The following is an 18,052-nucleotide window of genomic DNA, read 5'->3' as shown; positions in this document are numbered from 1 at the left end:
TGAGTCTTCGGAGAAGGGCGAGATATAAATGGAATTAAAATAAAATAAATAAAATAAATAAAATGCCCTAACCGCCTATGCAATAAATGTATACATTCATCATGTGGCTTCTTGTTCTCATATATTGAGTTGGCTTTAACTGTACTAACCTGGTTACTTGTGAGAACAAATAAACTGTTTCTCAAATTAGCAGTTACACAGGTTCCATTCCTCTCAATAGTGCATTGCTCCCCTCTGAATGTTACCACAAACCCAACTTTAACCAATTCCCTTACAGATAACAGGTTGAATCTTAGCTTAGGTATAAATAACATAGGTAACTGTTCATTAATGCATGGACAATAGGAATTACCTTCACCAGAGGCCTTCATCCTCCAACCGTTGGCCAGTGAAACATATTGGTTGCTGTATTTCATATTAATAAACCTCTTTTTCACTTTAGTAATGCATTGTGAAGCCCCACTATCTACAACCCACAATTCATTATTTCTGGATGTTGGTTCACCAGAAACAGCCAAACCAATGCTCTTCTTAGCCTTCCCACTGCTATTAACATTCTGTTTTTTACCCTTTCTACATAATTTGGCTATATGCCCTCTAGCCCCACAAGAATAACATTTCTTGACATTGTAAGCAGTGGTAAATGGCTGCTCCTCTTGTGGCTGTGCCTCTCTCAGCTGGTCTCTGTCACGCCTCCTTCTGGACTCTTCCAGCAGTCTTCCAGTAATGTTAGTCAAAGTCAGTTCCTCTCTGGTCAGGACTTCCAAAGAAGAAACATACCCATCATAACTCTCATCCAAAGATGACAGAATAATGTAGACCTGATGCAACTCTGAAAAAATCAGCTCCTTTTCATGAAGCTCTTGACAAGTTGCCTTCATGTAGTTTAAATGGGTCAGCATATCTCCATTCTTCTGCAGACGAGCCCTAAACAGTTTACGTGTAAGGTGTATATGTGCACCCACACTGTCTCGAACATAAAGCCTTCACAAAACGCCCCAACACCTAGCAGCAGACTCCTCACCACGAATATGGACAAGCTGCTGGTCGTTCAGTGTTAGTCCAATAATGCAAAGAGCTTTCTCATTGTTTCTTTTAAAGTCGTCTATCTTCTTTGCATCCTCTTCGTTATTTGCATCCCAAGCAGTAGTATCAGGTGGGTTATTTACTACAGTCCATAGTCCTTCCTTGGGCAAAAGCAAGCAGCATTTCGTGGACCAGGAAACATAGTTTGTCCCATCCAACCGGGTTATCCAGGAGATGCCTGACAACTGTTCTTGTGCCATTTTACACCAAATAGCTAACACAAACTCAGCTAGGAATACTGTGTGTACTAACTCTCAGTACAGGCCTGGGCCCATAACCAGTGTTAAGGAATTTGTTGTGCAGAGGTCTCCTTGTGCTACCAAAGAGTTGCATAGACAAGGAAGGGTACTAAGAGCAGCAAGAGTCACACAGTAAACACAAGAGTACACTGAGTTGTAAAAGCAAAAAGTAGTTTACTTTTGAGGTGGTGTAAAAACAAAAATGCACAGTCAAAAATAAACAGTCCAAGTAGCAATCCAAAATACACAGTTCAGGTAACAGAGCAAAAACAGTAACAGTAGAGAGCAGTGAATTCAGAGAGAGAAAGAAGCTACGTTACTAGCTCCCTCTTATGGCCATGAGAACACTTACACACCCATTGGCCAATTAACATCTTAAAGACATAACATCTTGGTTAATATATTTTCAACCCAACATTGTAGGCTAACACCATATGCCTAACAAAAACCATCCCAAAGAAAAAGAAATGCAAGAAAGCAAAATTCTGCTTTTTTACTATTTCCCAAAATATTTCTTTTTCTGGATTTTTCCCAGAAAATGCAAGAGTATGTAAATATTAAGAACCATAAATAATATACTTTAATGGAAAGATTGTGTAATTAAACACTTCAACTTTCTTTTTAAAAAGGAATACTTATTCGCTTATTTCAATAATTCTCAAACAAATACCCAAAGTATTTAGGAACTCATCTCTAGGATGAAATCATGTCATGAAAAATATTGTTAGAAACTTGTATGAATATTCAGAACAAATTTCTACATATTAGAATTGTAAAGGCCACAACAGAAGAAAGAGGAGGGTTAGTATGCTATTAGGGGAAGGTATTGGTTATGGACCGGATTCCACTGGGTTTTTTTCCAGAAGCATAAGAACCAAGTTTAGGACTATTATATTTAGGTTGCAAAAATCTGGACAATCACCAGATGGCAGCAATGAAATTCAGTTTTCTGCATAAATGTCTGTCTGTCTGTGTCTATCTATAGATCTATCTATCAATCAATCGATTGCCATCTCACTCTCCCTTGTGCTTTAATACCATGCTATGACAGTCTGCCATTAATTATGGGGAGGGTGGATGGGAGGGGCGATGCTTGGGAAAAAGCGAAAGTAACTTCTGCTTGGGGAAAGTGAGAGTAATTGCTGAATCTCCCTGGAATGCTGTTTCAAGGTCACCAGCTGGGAGAAGAACGCAGCTGCATACCAACCTACACTTGAAGTGACTGTTCTGAAAACATCTTGCTTGAATCTGATTGGTCATCAGAAATGGGAGGCAGGTCAGGGAGGGAAAAGTCGAACTTAGGGATTTTGGCACACAATTCTCAGTTCTGGTTATGCATTACTCCAATGTATTTGACTTCTAATAAAAATATACCTTTCTCAACAAATGGAGCCAAGGATCATTTCTATTTAGAGATTTAGGTTTGTAGCAGGTCTGACTCACTCATCTATCTATCTATCTATCTATCTATCTATCTATCTATCTATCTATCTATCTATCTATCTATCTATCTATCTTACCTTTGTTACTTTATAATTACATACATAACACTCCTTCCTCCTATTTTCCTAACAACCCTGTGGATTGAGTTGAGAGAGAGTGACTGGCTCAAAGTCACTCAGATTACTTCTATGTCTAAAGTAGGATTGGAATTCACAGTCTCCTGGTTTCTAGGCCAGCACTTTAACCAATGGTGGGATTCAAATACCCAAACAACCAGTTCTCTTATTGGATGCAAGCCTGGGCCTCCGAGGCCTAGAATGGACTTCTGGAAGTGGCATCCATGCACTTCCAGGAGGCCATTCTAGGCCTGGGAGGCCTCCTCCAGGCCTCCAAGGCCTAGACTGGACTTCCAGAAGCAGTATGCATTCAGCCGCTTCTCTGAACTCAGCAAAATTTAGCTACCAGTTCTGCTGAACTGGTGCAAACCAGCTGAATCCCACCACTGATTTTAACCACTATACCAAATTGGCTATTGGTTCAGATTTTGAATTCTGGAACCCATATTTAGTAGTCCTAAACAAAATTCTTTAAAAATGGGATATAATATATTTTAAAAGTTGTAATTAAAAATGTAATCAATGTTTAATTATCCAATTGTGAGGTATGTCTGATCACTTTATTCAGTAACATGGCAGGGGGCTTCGTTGTCACAAATCTTGTTTTTCAACACAGAAAATTCTTCCATCAATCTTTGCCCTCTTTTTATGGGCTCCCTTGTGTGATTAAATGGGGAAAAAAGCATCTAAGCGTACAGTTCTCTCCATCCTTGTTTTGAATAATCACATTGAAAGAGCTTTTTTCACATTTATTAGTTTTCACAGCACCAGATGAGCAAAGTAAACTCCAAGGAATTATTTGTTACCCTTTCAAATGGTTAGGGGGAAAATTAGCATCTGCACCTCAATGTCATGTTCAAAATCAGAATGATTTTGATGTAGCTCTAGCTGTGCTTTTTAAAAAACAAACTGAACTGTGACTATAAAAATATATTCATTTTTTAAATTAATCTTCAAGGGTCTAAGGGCCAAAATAATAACAAAGACTCATTTTAGTTTGCATACATTTCCAAATTCACCTCCCAATATACTGAAAATGTGTGCTAAAGCAGCAGTGCTAAAAAGGTTATCATTTGAATAATTTTTAAGGCCAGATTCTCTATTATCTAGTAGAGAGGGAAAAGCAGTCCTTTAATGTCACTGAAATCTTTAACCTTTAACCACCAAGATCTCACAAGATCTTGAGAGAAGTTAGAAAGTCTGATGGAACTTTTTTTTTACCGATAATCCCACAAACACGCGGCAAAGACTAAGAAGTGAACGGAGAAATGGAATGCTGCTGAAAGGCAGGTTAGTAAAAAAATGCTTGGGGGAGGCAAGGGCCTCTGGTCGAGGGCGGGCCCGGCAACCTTACTCTGCATGGTGGCGTGAGGGTGGGGCATGTGCCCTTCTCATGCCAGGCCAGCCCCTGCAGCCCTGGGGCGGCCATGCTAGGCAGTGGTGGGCAGGACATTGAGGTGGGGGCTGGCAGGCCGACCAAAGCAGCAGGTGGAACAATGGAGACTTGGGGAGGGAGGGTGCTGAAGCATGCAAAGGAAACAAAGGAAGGGGTTTTTTTGCTGGAAAAAAGGTCAATCAATCAATTCCAACTTTGTGATGTTTCACGAGAAGTTGGAATTGATTGATGGACCTTTTTCCCTCCCCCCAAAAAAAAAACCCCTTCCTTTTTTTCCTTGCACGCCGTGCTGGCGGATCATGAAGGAGAAATGGCATGGGGCTGGGAGTCAGGTAAGGAAAGAAAGGCAATTTCTGAGGCTGCTTTCCACTCAACTATATTGCTCTTTCCAATGGCCCGACCACCTACTTCAGCACCCTCCCTCCCTGACCCTTGAGTGATCCACCTGCTGCTTTGGTGGCTCTGTAAGCAGAGCTGTGAAGTTCTCTTCTGTCAGAGAAGAGAACTTTGCAGCATGGCCTATAGAGCCACCAAAGCTATAGCTGAATGGGCAGGTGACGGGAGAACCTGCTGCTCTTGTTCCACGGCTGCTTGCAGCCAAGCTGCATTGCAGCAGCATTGGGCACAATACACAAGGCGGCAAACAGCCACACCATGCCAAAACCAGCTGTTTGCCGCCTCCTGCGCAATGCTGCTGCCATGAGGCTGCGGAACAAGCCTGGTGGCAGTAAGAAACCAGGATACTGCTTCCTCACCTCTGCCCGGTTTTTTCTGCAGCCTCATGGCAGTGGCATTGGGTGCGACGATGTGCAAGGCGGCAAATGGCCACGGCCAGCAACAAACAGCCACATTGCATCGAAACTGGCTGTTTGCCATCTCGTGTACAATGCCGCTACCATGAGGCAGTGCAACAAGCCGGGCAGCAGTAAAAAACCAGTATACCGGTTCCTTATCTCTACCTAGCTTATTCTGCGGCCTCATGGCAGCAGCATTGGGTGCGACACACAAGGCAGCAAATGGCCGCAGCTGGCAGCAAACAGCCATGTCGCACTGAAACTGACCATTTGCCGCCTCATGCATCATGCCCAATGCCGCTGCCATAAGGCTGTGGAACAAGCCGGGTGGAGATAAGGAACTGGTATACCAGATTCCCCCCCCTCACTCCACCTGTTGCTGGAGGGCTGGCCCAGTATTTGCAGCAGGCTGCGGAGCCTCAGAGTGTGCCAGTCGAGGGGCAGGCAGGCTGTGGCTGCTGACAGACACAGTTGGCCCCCATGCGCTTGCCTTGCCCTGTGGCCATGGAACCCCTGCCCTGCCCTCTGCCTGGTCTCACCTCACCCTGCAGGATGAACCTCCTCCCACCATCCCACTCACCAGAGACCCCCTGGATTTCCCCCAACCCTGCCCGGCACCCACAGGCGTCCCTCTCCACAAGCAACATCAAGGTGGCCACGCCCACCCCAGCCATACCCACCCAGCCTGCCATGGCCATTGTAGCCACACCCACCCAATGGTCTCGCCCACCCACTGGGCTATGCCTACCTATCACCCAATGATAAATAAGTATGGTTTGGGTTGCAGTTTGGGCACTCGGTATCTAAAAGGTTCACCATCACTAAAATCGAACCACTTATCATAGGGGAATTCTCCCCTTCACTATCACTCTCATAGAAAACCAGTCCAGGTTTCTCAGAGATTGGAGTTCTCTCTCCTTCACCAGAGGGTGGAGAGACCTCAACAACCTGTTAATCTACTTTGTTTCTTTCTCTGTTTTTTGGTTCTGGCTTCTTTGGCTTTGACTTAGTTGGAGGGCAACTGCTAACATTGGATGTGAGGCAGGGCAATCCATGGCTCAGTGTCCCTCCTTACAACATCGAAACATGCTCCCATCCACTGATGGGTTCTGTCTCTTCTGGTCCTGGTAACATTACTTTTACTTCCTCTGCCAGCCAGCTGTCTCTCACTAATAGGACAAGGTTGAAAATCTGGAGCAGTATGCTGTTGATAATATATTAAATCTAACTCTACCTCCATAGTTAACTTGTACCAGTTGTGGAGTTGATAGGACACCCCTCTGGGTAGACAGTTGTAATAAAGTTTCTTGTTTCACCCATCTCAAAATTGGTAGACTAAATATGTTTTGGGCAATCTCTGACTCAAGTGACCAAGCTATGAAATCCCCAAATATCTCTTCCCTTGCTTGAAGGAAAAATAATTTTTAAATCCCAAGAAATCAAACCATAACATATAACAATGACATTCCCAGCCAATCTCCCCCTCCCCCAATGTAGCTCATGCAAACAAATTTTCTTTTGTTATGGGAACTGTCTGCTATTTTCTTCACACCTACTAGAATGCCCTTGAAAGATTTCCAGACAGCCATCTCTCAGCAAACTTCTGAAGAACTGGAGAGGTTTCATTTCTCTAACTAAGCCAGTTGAAAGCATCATCTCTCCCCCTTCCTCTAATAGCAAGATGAAAACAAAGAGGCACATAGCTGTCAAATTTTCACTCTTGACAGTGGGTTGTGGAGTGTCTAACAATGCTTCGAGCTCTAAGCACATAGTGCTTATAAGCAGTATTCTGAATAACAGAAAATGAGCTTCCTATGATCTTCCCCCAGCTGTCCTTGCCACTCTCTTTATGGACTTGCTATCTGAGGCACTGCTACCACCAAACCAAACAGTGATGCAGTTTGTTAAAATGCCCTCAGTCATGACTCTGTAAAAAGTGGCCAGGACAGAAGGAGAAAGATGTGCTCTTGTCATTTGATGCAAGAATTGCAAATGCTGGTTTGTATACTTCACTAAAGATAACATATGAAGAGACCAAATCAGATTGTGAATTATCTATACCCCCAGGTACTTAATAATATTGACCACCTCCACGGCTGAAACCTTGATACAAACAGACTCAAAACACAGCCCTGTGGGGAACCCATATTCAAAAAGATGGAATTGGAAACTTTTCTTCCAACTTGCACAAACTGGAGCCTATCAATAAGGAAGTCAAGTATCCAGTTACATAAGGAAGAAGTAAAGTCTAATATGCCCAGTTTGTTCACCAAATGTTGAGGAATGACTATGTTTAACACCAAACTAAAATCAACAAACAGCATTTGTATGTGAGTATTCTTCTCCTCCAGGTGTGCGAAACTAAGATAAAGCATACAAGAAAGTGCATCATCTATAGAGTAGTTCTTCTAATAAGCAATCTGAAATAAGTCAAATATAGGGGGAAAACCATGAAACAATATAGTCCTTTACCAATCTCTCAAAACACTTTATTATAATGGAAGTGAGTGCAACTGAATGGTAATCATTAAGACATGTAATTGTAGATTTTTGGGGGATTGGAACAATGACTGCAGTCTTAAAACAAGATGGAACCATGACCTGATGCAACAAAAGATTGAAGATGTCTGTAAGAACAGAGGCCAGCTGGTCAGCACACTCCTTAAGTACTCACGCAAGGATATTATCAGGACCCACAGCCTTTCGCATGTTGACTTTTTGCAAGTCAGTTGTATCAAACTTAAGCACCTGTTCATCAGGAAGGGGCACAGACTTTCTTGCTGGAACATTATTTAAGGCCTCAAACCATTCAAAAAATATGTTTAGCTTATTTAGAAAATCCATGTCACTCTTACATGTCAGGGAAGTTGCCTTATAATCAGTGATAACCTGGATACCTTGCCATATGTGTCTAGGGTCCATAGGAACTTTAAAAAAGTTCTGTACTTTCTGATTATAGGCGGTGCACTGCGGCCTACTTTTTCTGCAGCCACTCAGCACTGCTCACATGCATAGCCCCGGCCTCCATTTCACAGCCAAGAATGAAGCTCTGTGTTGACACACATGTGACCCCTGGCTTCTGTTTTGCCAGCAGAGGCCTTCAGGAAAAGGGAGAGAAGAAGCAGGAGACAGGCACCGCAAACACTTTTTGCACTGAGAATGAAAGTTTCTAGGGTCCATAATCTTGTGCAACTTAAACACCCATCCTCTTTTGCAGAGAATGGATGCCTAAACTCTCGTGAAATCATGGATCCCAGAAACTTCCATTCTCTGTGCGAAAAGCATTTCCAAGCCGACTCTCCTCTCCCTCAAAGGCAAAGAAACAGTGGCAGAGAGGAGACAGACCTTAGCAAGTGAGTCTGGCATGGAAGGAAGTGAAGGGGAAGCAATTGTGGGGAGCAGGGAGGGGGAAATAGTGTTTCAGAGCCTCTGCAGTCGTTCATAAGGGTGAACAATTGTTGTGGTGCCACAACACTTGCAATTTTGGGACCTGTTCATAAACACTACGGACTACTTATTGTGTAACTTTGAATGGACGCTAACTGAACATTCGTAACTCAGATTACCTGCATACTACTTCATAATGCTTTACAGCCCTCTCTAAGCAGTTTACAGTGAGCATATTTTTTTATTTTATTTTTTATCCTATTTATATCCCGCCCTTCTCTGAAGACTCAAGGCGGTTTACAATCTAAGAAGCACAAATCAATGTGCTTAGCAATAGCCTTCATTCTATGTATATGCCTGCTTATTAGGGCTTTCGCCTCCCCCCCAAGCGGCATTTTTACAAAGTCAGCTTATTGCCCCCAACAATCTGGGTCCTCATTTTACCTACCTCGGAAGGATGGAAGGCTGAGTCAACCTTGAGCCTGGTGGGACTCGAACCTGCACTAATTGCAGGCAGCTGGTGTTACTTAAGGAGGCATTAGCCCACTGCTCCACCAAGGCTTTATTGCTGGTTCTTCATTTTACCAACTTCAGAAGAATGGAAGGCTGAGTCAGGATTGAACTGGTAATTTTAATTTGACATTTAATTTTCCAATGGTTTATTAAATAGAAATTATCTCTACTTATATTGGTTCTCTGAAAGCTTGAATCTTCTTTTATAAATCTAACTGACAATTGAATCTTCTTTTATACATCTAACTGACTATTTTCCAGCCATACCAAACAGGGCCACTAAAAACATCCATATAGCCATTCCATGGAAACAATTTATTTATTTATTTATTTATTTATTTATTTATTTATTTATTTATTTATTTATTTATTTATTTATTTATTTATTTATTTATTTAAATTTATGCTGCCCTTCTCCCCAAGGACTCAGGGTGGCTCACAACAATAAAAATTAAAAGCATAGAATAGAAAATTAAAAAAAATAAAATAAAAATAAATACAATAATTATATGACAATTTTAAAACCAGTAAAAAGCTAATTAAAACCATAGTCAGTCCAGGCCCGCTTGTTGGAACAACCATGTCTTCAGGTCACGGTGGAAGGACTGAAGGTCAGACGTCATCCGCAGCTCCGGGGGCAATTCATTCCAGAGGGTCGGCGCGCCCACAGAGAAGGCTCTCCCCCTGGGGGTCGCCAGCCAGCATTGCCTGGCCGACGGTACCCTGAGGAGGCCGACTCTGTGGGAGCGAACCGGGCGATGGGAGGTTGACAATGGCAGCAAGTGGTCTCGCAAGTACCCCAGGCCTAAGCCATGTAGGGCTTTAAAGGTTATTACCAGCACCTTGAATCGCACTCGGAGGGCAACCAGAAGCCAATGCAGCTCGTGCAGGAGTGGTGTAACATGGGAGTACCAAGATACTCCCATAAGCACCCATGCGGCCGCATTCTGCACCAGTTGAAGCCTCCGGGTGCTCTTCAAGGGCAGCCCCATGTAAACAGCATTGCAATAATCCAGATGAGAAGTGACAAGGGTGTGGGTAACCATGCATAGGGCATCTTGGTCCAAAAATGGGTGTAACTGGCACACTAGGTGAACCTATGCAAAGGCCCCCCTGGTCACGGCCGTTAGATGATCATCCAAGGTGAGCTGTGAATCCAGGAGGACACCCAAGTTGCGAGCCCTTTCTAAGGGGGGCAATACCTCCCCCCATCAAAAGAGAAGAAACTTGTTGGACAATATGAGATGCCGGTATCCACAGCCACTCGGTCTTGGAGGGGTTGAGCCTGAGCCTGTTCCTTCCCATCCAGACCTGCACCGCCTCCAGGCACCAGGACATCACGTCAAGGGCATCACTGGGTTGGCTTGGGGTGGAGATGAACAACTGGGTATCATCCGCATATTGGTGATACCTCAACCCTAAGCCATGGATGATCTCACCCAGTGGCTTCATGTAGATGTTAAACAGGAGGGGGGAGAGAACCGATCCCTGAGGCACCCCACAAGTGAGGGGCCTTGGGGTAGATCTCTGTCCCCTTGCCAATACAAACTGCGAGCGGCCCGAGAGGTAGGAGAACCACCGTAAAACCGTGCCTCCCACTCCCAACCCCTCGAGCTGTCGCAACAGGATACCATGGTCGATGGTATCAAAAGCCGCTGAGAGGTCAAGTAGGACCAGGACAAAGGAACAACCCCTGTCCCAGGCCCACCAGTGATCATCCACTAGTGTGACCAATGCCATTTCCATGCTGTAACCGGGTCTGAAACTGGACTGGTATGGGTCCAGATAGTCCACGTCCTCCAGGAATTGTGGGAACTGACGCGCCACCACGGTCTCAACAAACTTCGCTACAAAGTGAAGGTTGGAGACAGGATGGTAGTTTTTCAATGAGGCCGGGTCCAGGGCAGGCTTCTTGAGGAGGGGCCTCACCACCACCTCTTTCAAAGTGGAGGGGAAGACACCCTCTGTCAAAGAAACGTTGATCACTGCCTGAAGCCAGCCCCCTGTCACCTCCCGGGTGGCCTAAACCAGCCAGGAGGCACATGGGTCCAATAAACAAGTGGTAGCACTCAGTTTATGCATGATCCTGTCTACATCATCCAGAGTCACAGGGTCAAACTCACCCCAAATGGTATAATCAAGGCCTGCCCTCTCCACTCCGCCGGATTCTGCCCAGTCGGAGTCCAAGCCAGTCTGGATCTGAGCGATTTTGTCCTGCAGATACTGTACAAATTCCTCAGCCCTACCCTGCAAGGTGACATCCCTCGGTCCCTGGTTAAACAGGGAGTGGGTCACTCTAAACAGGGCAGCTGGGCGGTTATCTGCGGATGCAATGAAAGCGGAAAAGTAAACACGCTTTGCCGCTTCCATCACCACTAGGTAAGACTTAAGATAAATTCTTAGCTGTGTTCGATCAGATTTGGATCCGCTGGACCTCCAACAGCTCTCTAGGCATCTTTTCTGGCACTTCATCTCTCGGAGCCCCTCAGTAAACCATGGGGCCACCCGGGGTCTGTGCTGGGTCAGAGATTGCAAAGGCACAACTTGATCCAAGGCCCCAGCAGCCACCCTCTCCCAGGCTTCTACTAGGGCCTCGGCAGAGTCGTGGGCAAGGGAAGCAGGAAATGTCCCAAGCTCAGTCTGGAACCTTTCAGGGTCCATCAGGCACCTGGAGCGGAACCACCTGGTCGGTTCCGCATTCCAGTGGCGGGGGGTGGCGAACTGAAAGTCTAGCCAGAGAAGGAAGTGATCGGACCAAGACAGGGGTTGGACAGTTAAATCCCCCCTACCCAGATCATTAATCCACTGCCCAGAGATAAAAACCAGGTTGAGTGTGTGCCCTCCATTATGGGTCAAGCCCTTAATTATTTGAGTCAGGTCCATGGCCATCATGGAAGCCATGAACTCCCGGACCAACTCAGACACCTCACCCACGGAAGGTAGATTGAAGTCCCCTAGAACTATAAGCCTGGGGAACTCAATCGCCAACCCGGACAAGACGTCGAGAAGCTTGGGCAGGGCTGATGACACACAGCTGGGAGACAGGTACGTGATCAATAGGCCCAACTGAACTCCAGGACCCCACTTCAAAAGGAGAGACTCACACCCACCTATCTGAGGGACAGTGGCCTCTCAGACAAATTCCCTAATAATAACTGCCACCACCACCCGCCCCTGCCCTGGGCCCGCGGCTAGTGAAACACCCGGAAACCTGGTGGGCATAATTCTGAGAGGGACGCCCCCATCTTGGCCCAACCAGGTCTCTGTGATGCAAGCCAGGTCCACGTTCTCCTCCACAATAAGACCATATATGAGGGGAGCCTTTTTAACCATGGACCTGGTGTTGGTATAGGCCAACCTGAGCCCAGGGTTCTGCAATCCTATGCCCCCGGGGGAGCGAGAAGAGCAATGAGGGTGGGAACAGGCCACCACTTGAAGACAGCGGTAACCTGTTCCCCGATTACGATGAAACCCTCTGCTCCCACATTCTCTGCCCCTCCCAATCACCATTGGGATAGAAAGACCCTTCTCCCTCGGAGCTGCTTCCCCCCCAACTCCCTACTCCCCCCACCATGATCATCCGATGGTATGGACTACTGTCCAGGTCGAACTCCCCCAAGTTCACTCTGGATCCCTTGGGCCTCCCCCCTCCCGGATCCCCTTAAAATTTTATTTAAAAATCTTAATAAAAACCCCTCAAACTCCTCTTTGCAGCATACCAACTCTTGGGGTCCCACAACCCATCATCAAGGGAGATCTTCCATAAAAAAGATGGTCGCTCCTGTGAGAGGGGGGAATCTCACAGGGAGTAAAGTTCTGCTGCAGTATACGCACACATACAAAAAGGGAAATGGTAACATCAAACAATGAAGGGTGCCAGCAGTTGGAAACAGTAAGAAAGTTCAGTCAGCCAGTGGCAGATCCCAAAGCCACAGTCATAATAACAACGATGGTATGGTCGACGGCGGCGACAGCAGAAGCCATAATAAGAGTGGCAATGACAGTTCCAAAAAAGGGGCACGGCCCCGATGACAGTAATGGCAACCCATCACGGGGAAGCAAAAAACCCAAAACAATGGGTTCAGCCATGACGGCAGGAACAGCTACAGCCTCCTTCTTTCAAATCCTGTTTATCCCAAATGGGCCTACTAAAACAAATTGGTATTTCACATCTACCACATGGGAAAATGAAATTATTTTGTAATGTTATTTATAAATTCAATCTTTTTTTTAAAAAAAGATAAATATCAGACAAAAGTGAATTGAATTGATTACTTTATTTGGCCAAGTGTGATTATACACTTAAGGATTCTGTCTCCATTGCAGAAGCTCTCAGGAAAGTAGAATGTCATGAAAGTAGGCTCTAGCACAAGTGTCTTCAAACCCGTCCCTTTTATGACTCATGGACTTCAACTCCCAGAATTCCTCAGCCAGGCATGCTGGCTGTAGAATTCTGGGAATTGAAGTCCATGAGTCATAAAAGGGCCGAGTTTGAAGACCCCTGCTCTAGCACAAAATTTCTGGCAATTACAGTACATTTAATAAATGTATGCCAGAGATCACAACTTTCCAAAAATTAGATGAATTAATTTGATACCAACCCACTTCAAGTTAGAGACCAAATAAATTCCTTTTATAATCTTTTCTTCCTCTGGATTATTTTTTTAGTCACCTATAAATTACTTGATTTTATATTAATCTTTATATAAAGTAAGTCCCTCAATCTTGGTACCAAAATGATAGTGAAAATACAAGAATCCCCTAGATTAAATTAAAAAGTATTTTTAGTCTCAACTTGAACAGCTTGAATGCATGCAGGGTTCATTTGCTTTGTGCATATGTATGAGATAGGAGGTATACCTTTGGCTTTTTTTCTGTTAATTGAAACTCTTCATGTTTAAGAACAATTTGGTAAAATTGCCTCTGTTTTATTGTACAAAATTAAAAAAGGAAATTGGAGACTGACAAGACTTTATTTTTCCTTTATATAATGTCAAGCTGAAATCTTCCTTCCTTTATTTATGCAGCACCATAGCTCTCCATTAAAATCATGCTAGTTTGCTCTTTTCCTCACTTGCTGTGAAATAATTGGTCATACTTTTCCATAATCCATCTTAAATTGGCCAACAGGTTCTTTATTCCATCAATAAGAGGAACACAATTTACCAAGTATCTTTGAAAAACTGAACCACTAACTCCTTCAGTTGAGACAGAAAAAATGAAATAGATAGATTGTAATATGCTTAATAGGAAAGGGGATGGAAAATGTGCCAAGGCTTCATAGCTTAAGTGTTGTTGTTTTTTTTACATTATTGGTAGGAGTAGCAGCAATAATAATAGTAATGTTTCATTTTTCTTTTTTAAAGTTATGAAGTATGAATTAATTATGCCAGCAGCACTGCCAACACTCAACAGAATCTAAAATAAAAGCAAAAACAAAGCAAAAAAGCAAAGCAAAATAAAACAGAACAAAACCAGAATAGTGATATTCAGAGGCCTCAAGTACTTTGCTATTTTAAATAAACAATTTGTGCAGGGTACATAGATAGTGATAAATCTATTGTTATGAACAAAAGGAAATTGAAATGATATGTTTTAAATATTTTACTAATACACATCTACAGGACAATTTTATATTATTCTGTATAATAGAACCAAAAGTTATTTGCTATGTAAATCATTATCTTTGGGTAAGGAATAACAAAGCTAAGGCTATTAATAAGAATGTTAATGAGGGATTATTTAAAATTATAATGAGAAAAAGAATAAAATAAACATTTGTAATAGAAATAATCCATAGAAAAAACATTACAGAAGGATATTTACTGTATGTGAAACAATTAATAATAACTCTTGGCTATTTTGTTATAGTTATTCATTGGCTTATTTGCAATTGTCTGAATTAAGAATTATATATCTATATCTATGCACAGAGCTATTAAAATTCTGACAGCTTAAAAATCAAAATATTTCTATGTCATATAGATGTAATATTTATTCTAAAATAATAAAAAGTTGGGAACTTCTAAAAATTGAAATGATCTAAAAATGATCAAAAGTTTTCTATTAAAATAAGGTATAAACATTTTTTTTTCATTTCAAGGCTTGCATAATATATTACTATATTAATATTTGTTTATTTTTTTGTTTAGTTACAGAGCCATTTGTATTTTTTTTACTATATATCTTGACTTTTCCTCTATAAACAACCAGAGATTGACATAGTACACTCTTTGAAGGAAAAATTGGAGTAATATTATAAATGCATGTAACAAATGTGAACAAGTAATACAGGCTATTCTTATAATGTTTTAATCTAATAAGAACCAATAATAGCTCATCAAAAATGTGAACAAGTAATACAGGCTATTCTTATAATGTTTTAATCTAATAAGAACCAATAATAGCTCATCACAAAGGTCACTGCAGAATTCCTAAAGTGTATGCTTCAATAAATTGTGCAAATTGGTTAGTGAATGTACTTACCATCCTCAGTTGGTATGTAGATGTTCAGATAAAGACAGTCTTCATTTTGATCTTGCACATAGGTCATTACAGTATCCAAGTTGGCAGTAAACCAAACTGGTAGCATATCATTAAGCAGTGACCTCTCATCCAGATACTGTGGACAAACAGCAGCAAATTGTGTGGCATTCCGTATACCAGTCCATGATGAAGGAGGTTCTGGGGGTTGGAAACGTCTCTCTCCAGTTGGAGGAGAAGCATAAGGGACTCCCAAATACTGTTCCACAGGACCAAGGATTTCATTGGGCAAGGGTGTTCTTACGCCACGGATTTTGCCATAATTTGTAGTTACAACTGGGTATTGTGCTTGTCCCTCAATAAACGTAAAACGTATTGCTAGGGCAGTTATCCAAAGGAGGAAATTAGAATTCAGCATGACACAAACAGGAGTAAAAATCAAAGGCAGCCATAAGAGTCCCACTGGCTTTGACATGGTTTCACATCAGCATTAGCAGGTCCTGAGGACGTTCACACCCAGGAAGAAAAATAAATTTTGTAGAAAGAAACCAAAACAGCAATAAAAACCAGAAAAGGGAGGAATCAGTTGGCAGGAAGAGAATAATTTATCAAGGAAAATGTAAAATATTCTTGGTCAAGCAGGGAAAACCCAATATAAATGTGGTAGGTGTCTCAGCAGATGGACTTATTCTGGCTATAGCCCATCCTTTGATTCTTGTATTTAATGTTGATATGTATCCAAGAAGATAAGATACCCAGATACTTAGAGCCTACTGTGAAAATCCATTTGAGGGACCCATTTGAGTTAATTTCACCATGATGTAGAACCCTGCCAGGGAAGAAAAGGGAGAAAGAGAAAGAATTATGTTTTTGCTAATAATATTTTTTTAAAAAAATACAGTTAGATTATTTTGCCACAATTTTATTCCCTTTATTCATTGCTACAAAATAAGCAACAGGATGCAAGAACAGCTCATTCATGAATCATAATGGAATACTCTATCCCTCTCCACTAGCAGCCATGCTTTAATAATCATACTAAACATAAACTACCATGTCCATTGTATATTTCATTTTCAGCATATTAAAAATTGGACAAGAAATGCCATGTACAACACCTAAATCTAATAACGAAACTCGATGTCATTACCAATTTACTTAAATTTAACTTAAAGAAAAGTTGGAAGGAAATTCAACAAAACCAAATTTATATCATTGAACTGAGGAATTTTTAATTTGCAGTAAACGGTAAGGTAGGACAGGGGTCCCCAACCCCCAGTCCGTGGACCGGTACTGGGCCATGGTATGCCAGCAACCAGTCATTGCAAACAAGCAAAGCCCTATATGCAGGTAGTACACAAAACCATGCACTCTCTGGTCCATGGAAAAATCTCTCTCCACATAACCCATCCCTTGTGTCCAAAAGGTTGGGAACTTCTGAGGTAAGGTGTTTACTTTTTTGTAGTTGAAGGAGTAGTTGAATACAAACTATACTCCTTGAGCATTAGAAAAAATATTGAACATTTTTAGCATGCTTATGCATGAGTATGTATTTTCACAAGCAGCAAAATAAGTTCAAAATATTTTTCTACATTTAAACATTTAAAATTGCTGTATTTGTCATATTCTTGAAAATCAAACACATAGCTGAACAGGTTTCAGAAATATTGGGGGTGAGTCTTGTTTACTTGAAAATATATCACGAAGGAGACTTTTCATTTTTGTGAAATGCATTATTTAAAATTTAACAGGAACATAGAAACTCTCTTATAGTAGCTATGTACAGATGGTCCTTGATTTACAATAGTTCATTTAGCTATTAGTTCAAAGTTACAATGGCATTGAAAAAAATGATCTTTGACTGTTTTCACCCTTATGACCATTGCAGCATCTCCATGGTCATGTGATCAAAATTCAGATGCTTGGCAACTGACTCATATTTATGACAGCTGCTGTGTCCCAGGATCACCTTTTGTCACCTTCTGATAAGCAAAGTCAATGGGAAAGCCAGATTCACTTAACAACTGTGTTACTAACTTAAAAGCTGCAGTGAATCACTTAACAACTGTGGCAAGAAAGGTTGTAAAATGGGGCAAAACTCACTTAACAAATGTCTCACTTAGCAACAGAAATGTTGGGCTTAATTGCAGTTGTAAGAAAAGTCTATACATAGTTCAGTATGTTAATCAAACTCTGGACAAATATGTAGTCCAGAAATTTAGACTCCTGTTTGTACCATATAAAAAGGATGGGAATTGCAATCTAAAACATCTCAAGAACTATCTGTCAATGGTGGTAACACTGGATGTTCCCGCTCTGACAACTGATGAAAATGCAGCCATTTTCTCTATTCCTTTAGCATGCTTTTTCTTATTTAGAAATTAGGTGCAGCAGATGGGTGGGGGGGTTGGAATGTAAGCTCAGCTAGCCATAATAATGCTGCTGTGGAAACCCAAAGACAAATTGATAACATTTTGATGGTCTGTGGAGCTGATGAGAAAGCCCACACTTTAAGCTAATTGGAGAATGTGATTTATGACAGTTAATTGGGGGTGGGAGTTATACTTTGTTACTTTGTATCTGGGGGAAGAGAAT

At 42.1% G+C, this 18,052-nt stretch overlaps 1 protein-coding gene across 1 annotated transcript in view; it reads right to left on the bottom strand.

Moving 5' to 3' along the window:
* The window catches only part of NLGN4X (neuroligin 4 X-linked), a gene marked incomplete at both ends in the record, with an annotated part of 245,379 nt that extends 229,447 nt beyond the window's left edge, over positions 1-15,932 (bottom strand). The window contains one exon of the mRNA XM_081326718.1: positions 15,461-15,932. Within this exon, the coding sequence (XP_081182844.1) occupies positions 15,461-15,932 (472 nt within the window). The remainder of the gene's footprint in view (positions 1-15,460) is intronic.
* Positions 15,933-18,052: the final 2,120 nt, after the last annotated feature.

This window comes from Vipera berus (assembly GCF_964194415.1).
Source record: "Vipera berus genome assembly, chromosome: 4".
Classification (NCBI taxonomy): domain Eukaryota; kingdom Metazoa; phylum Chordata; class Lepidosauria; order Squamata; family Viperidae; genus Vipera; species Vipera berus.
This window is presented reverse-complemented; position numbering and strand designations above follow the sequence as displayed.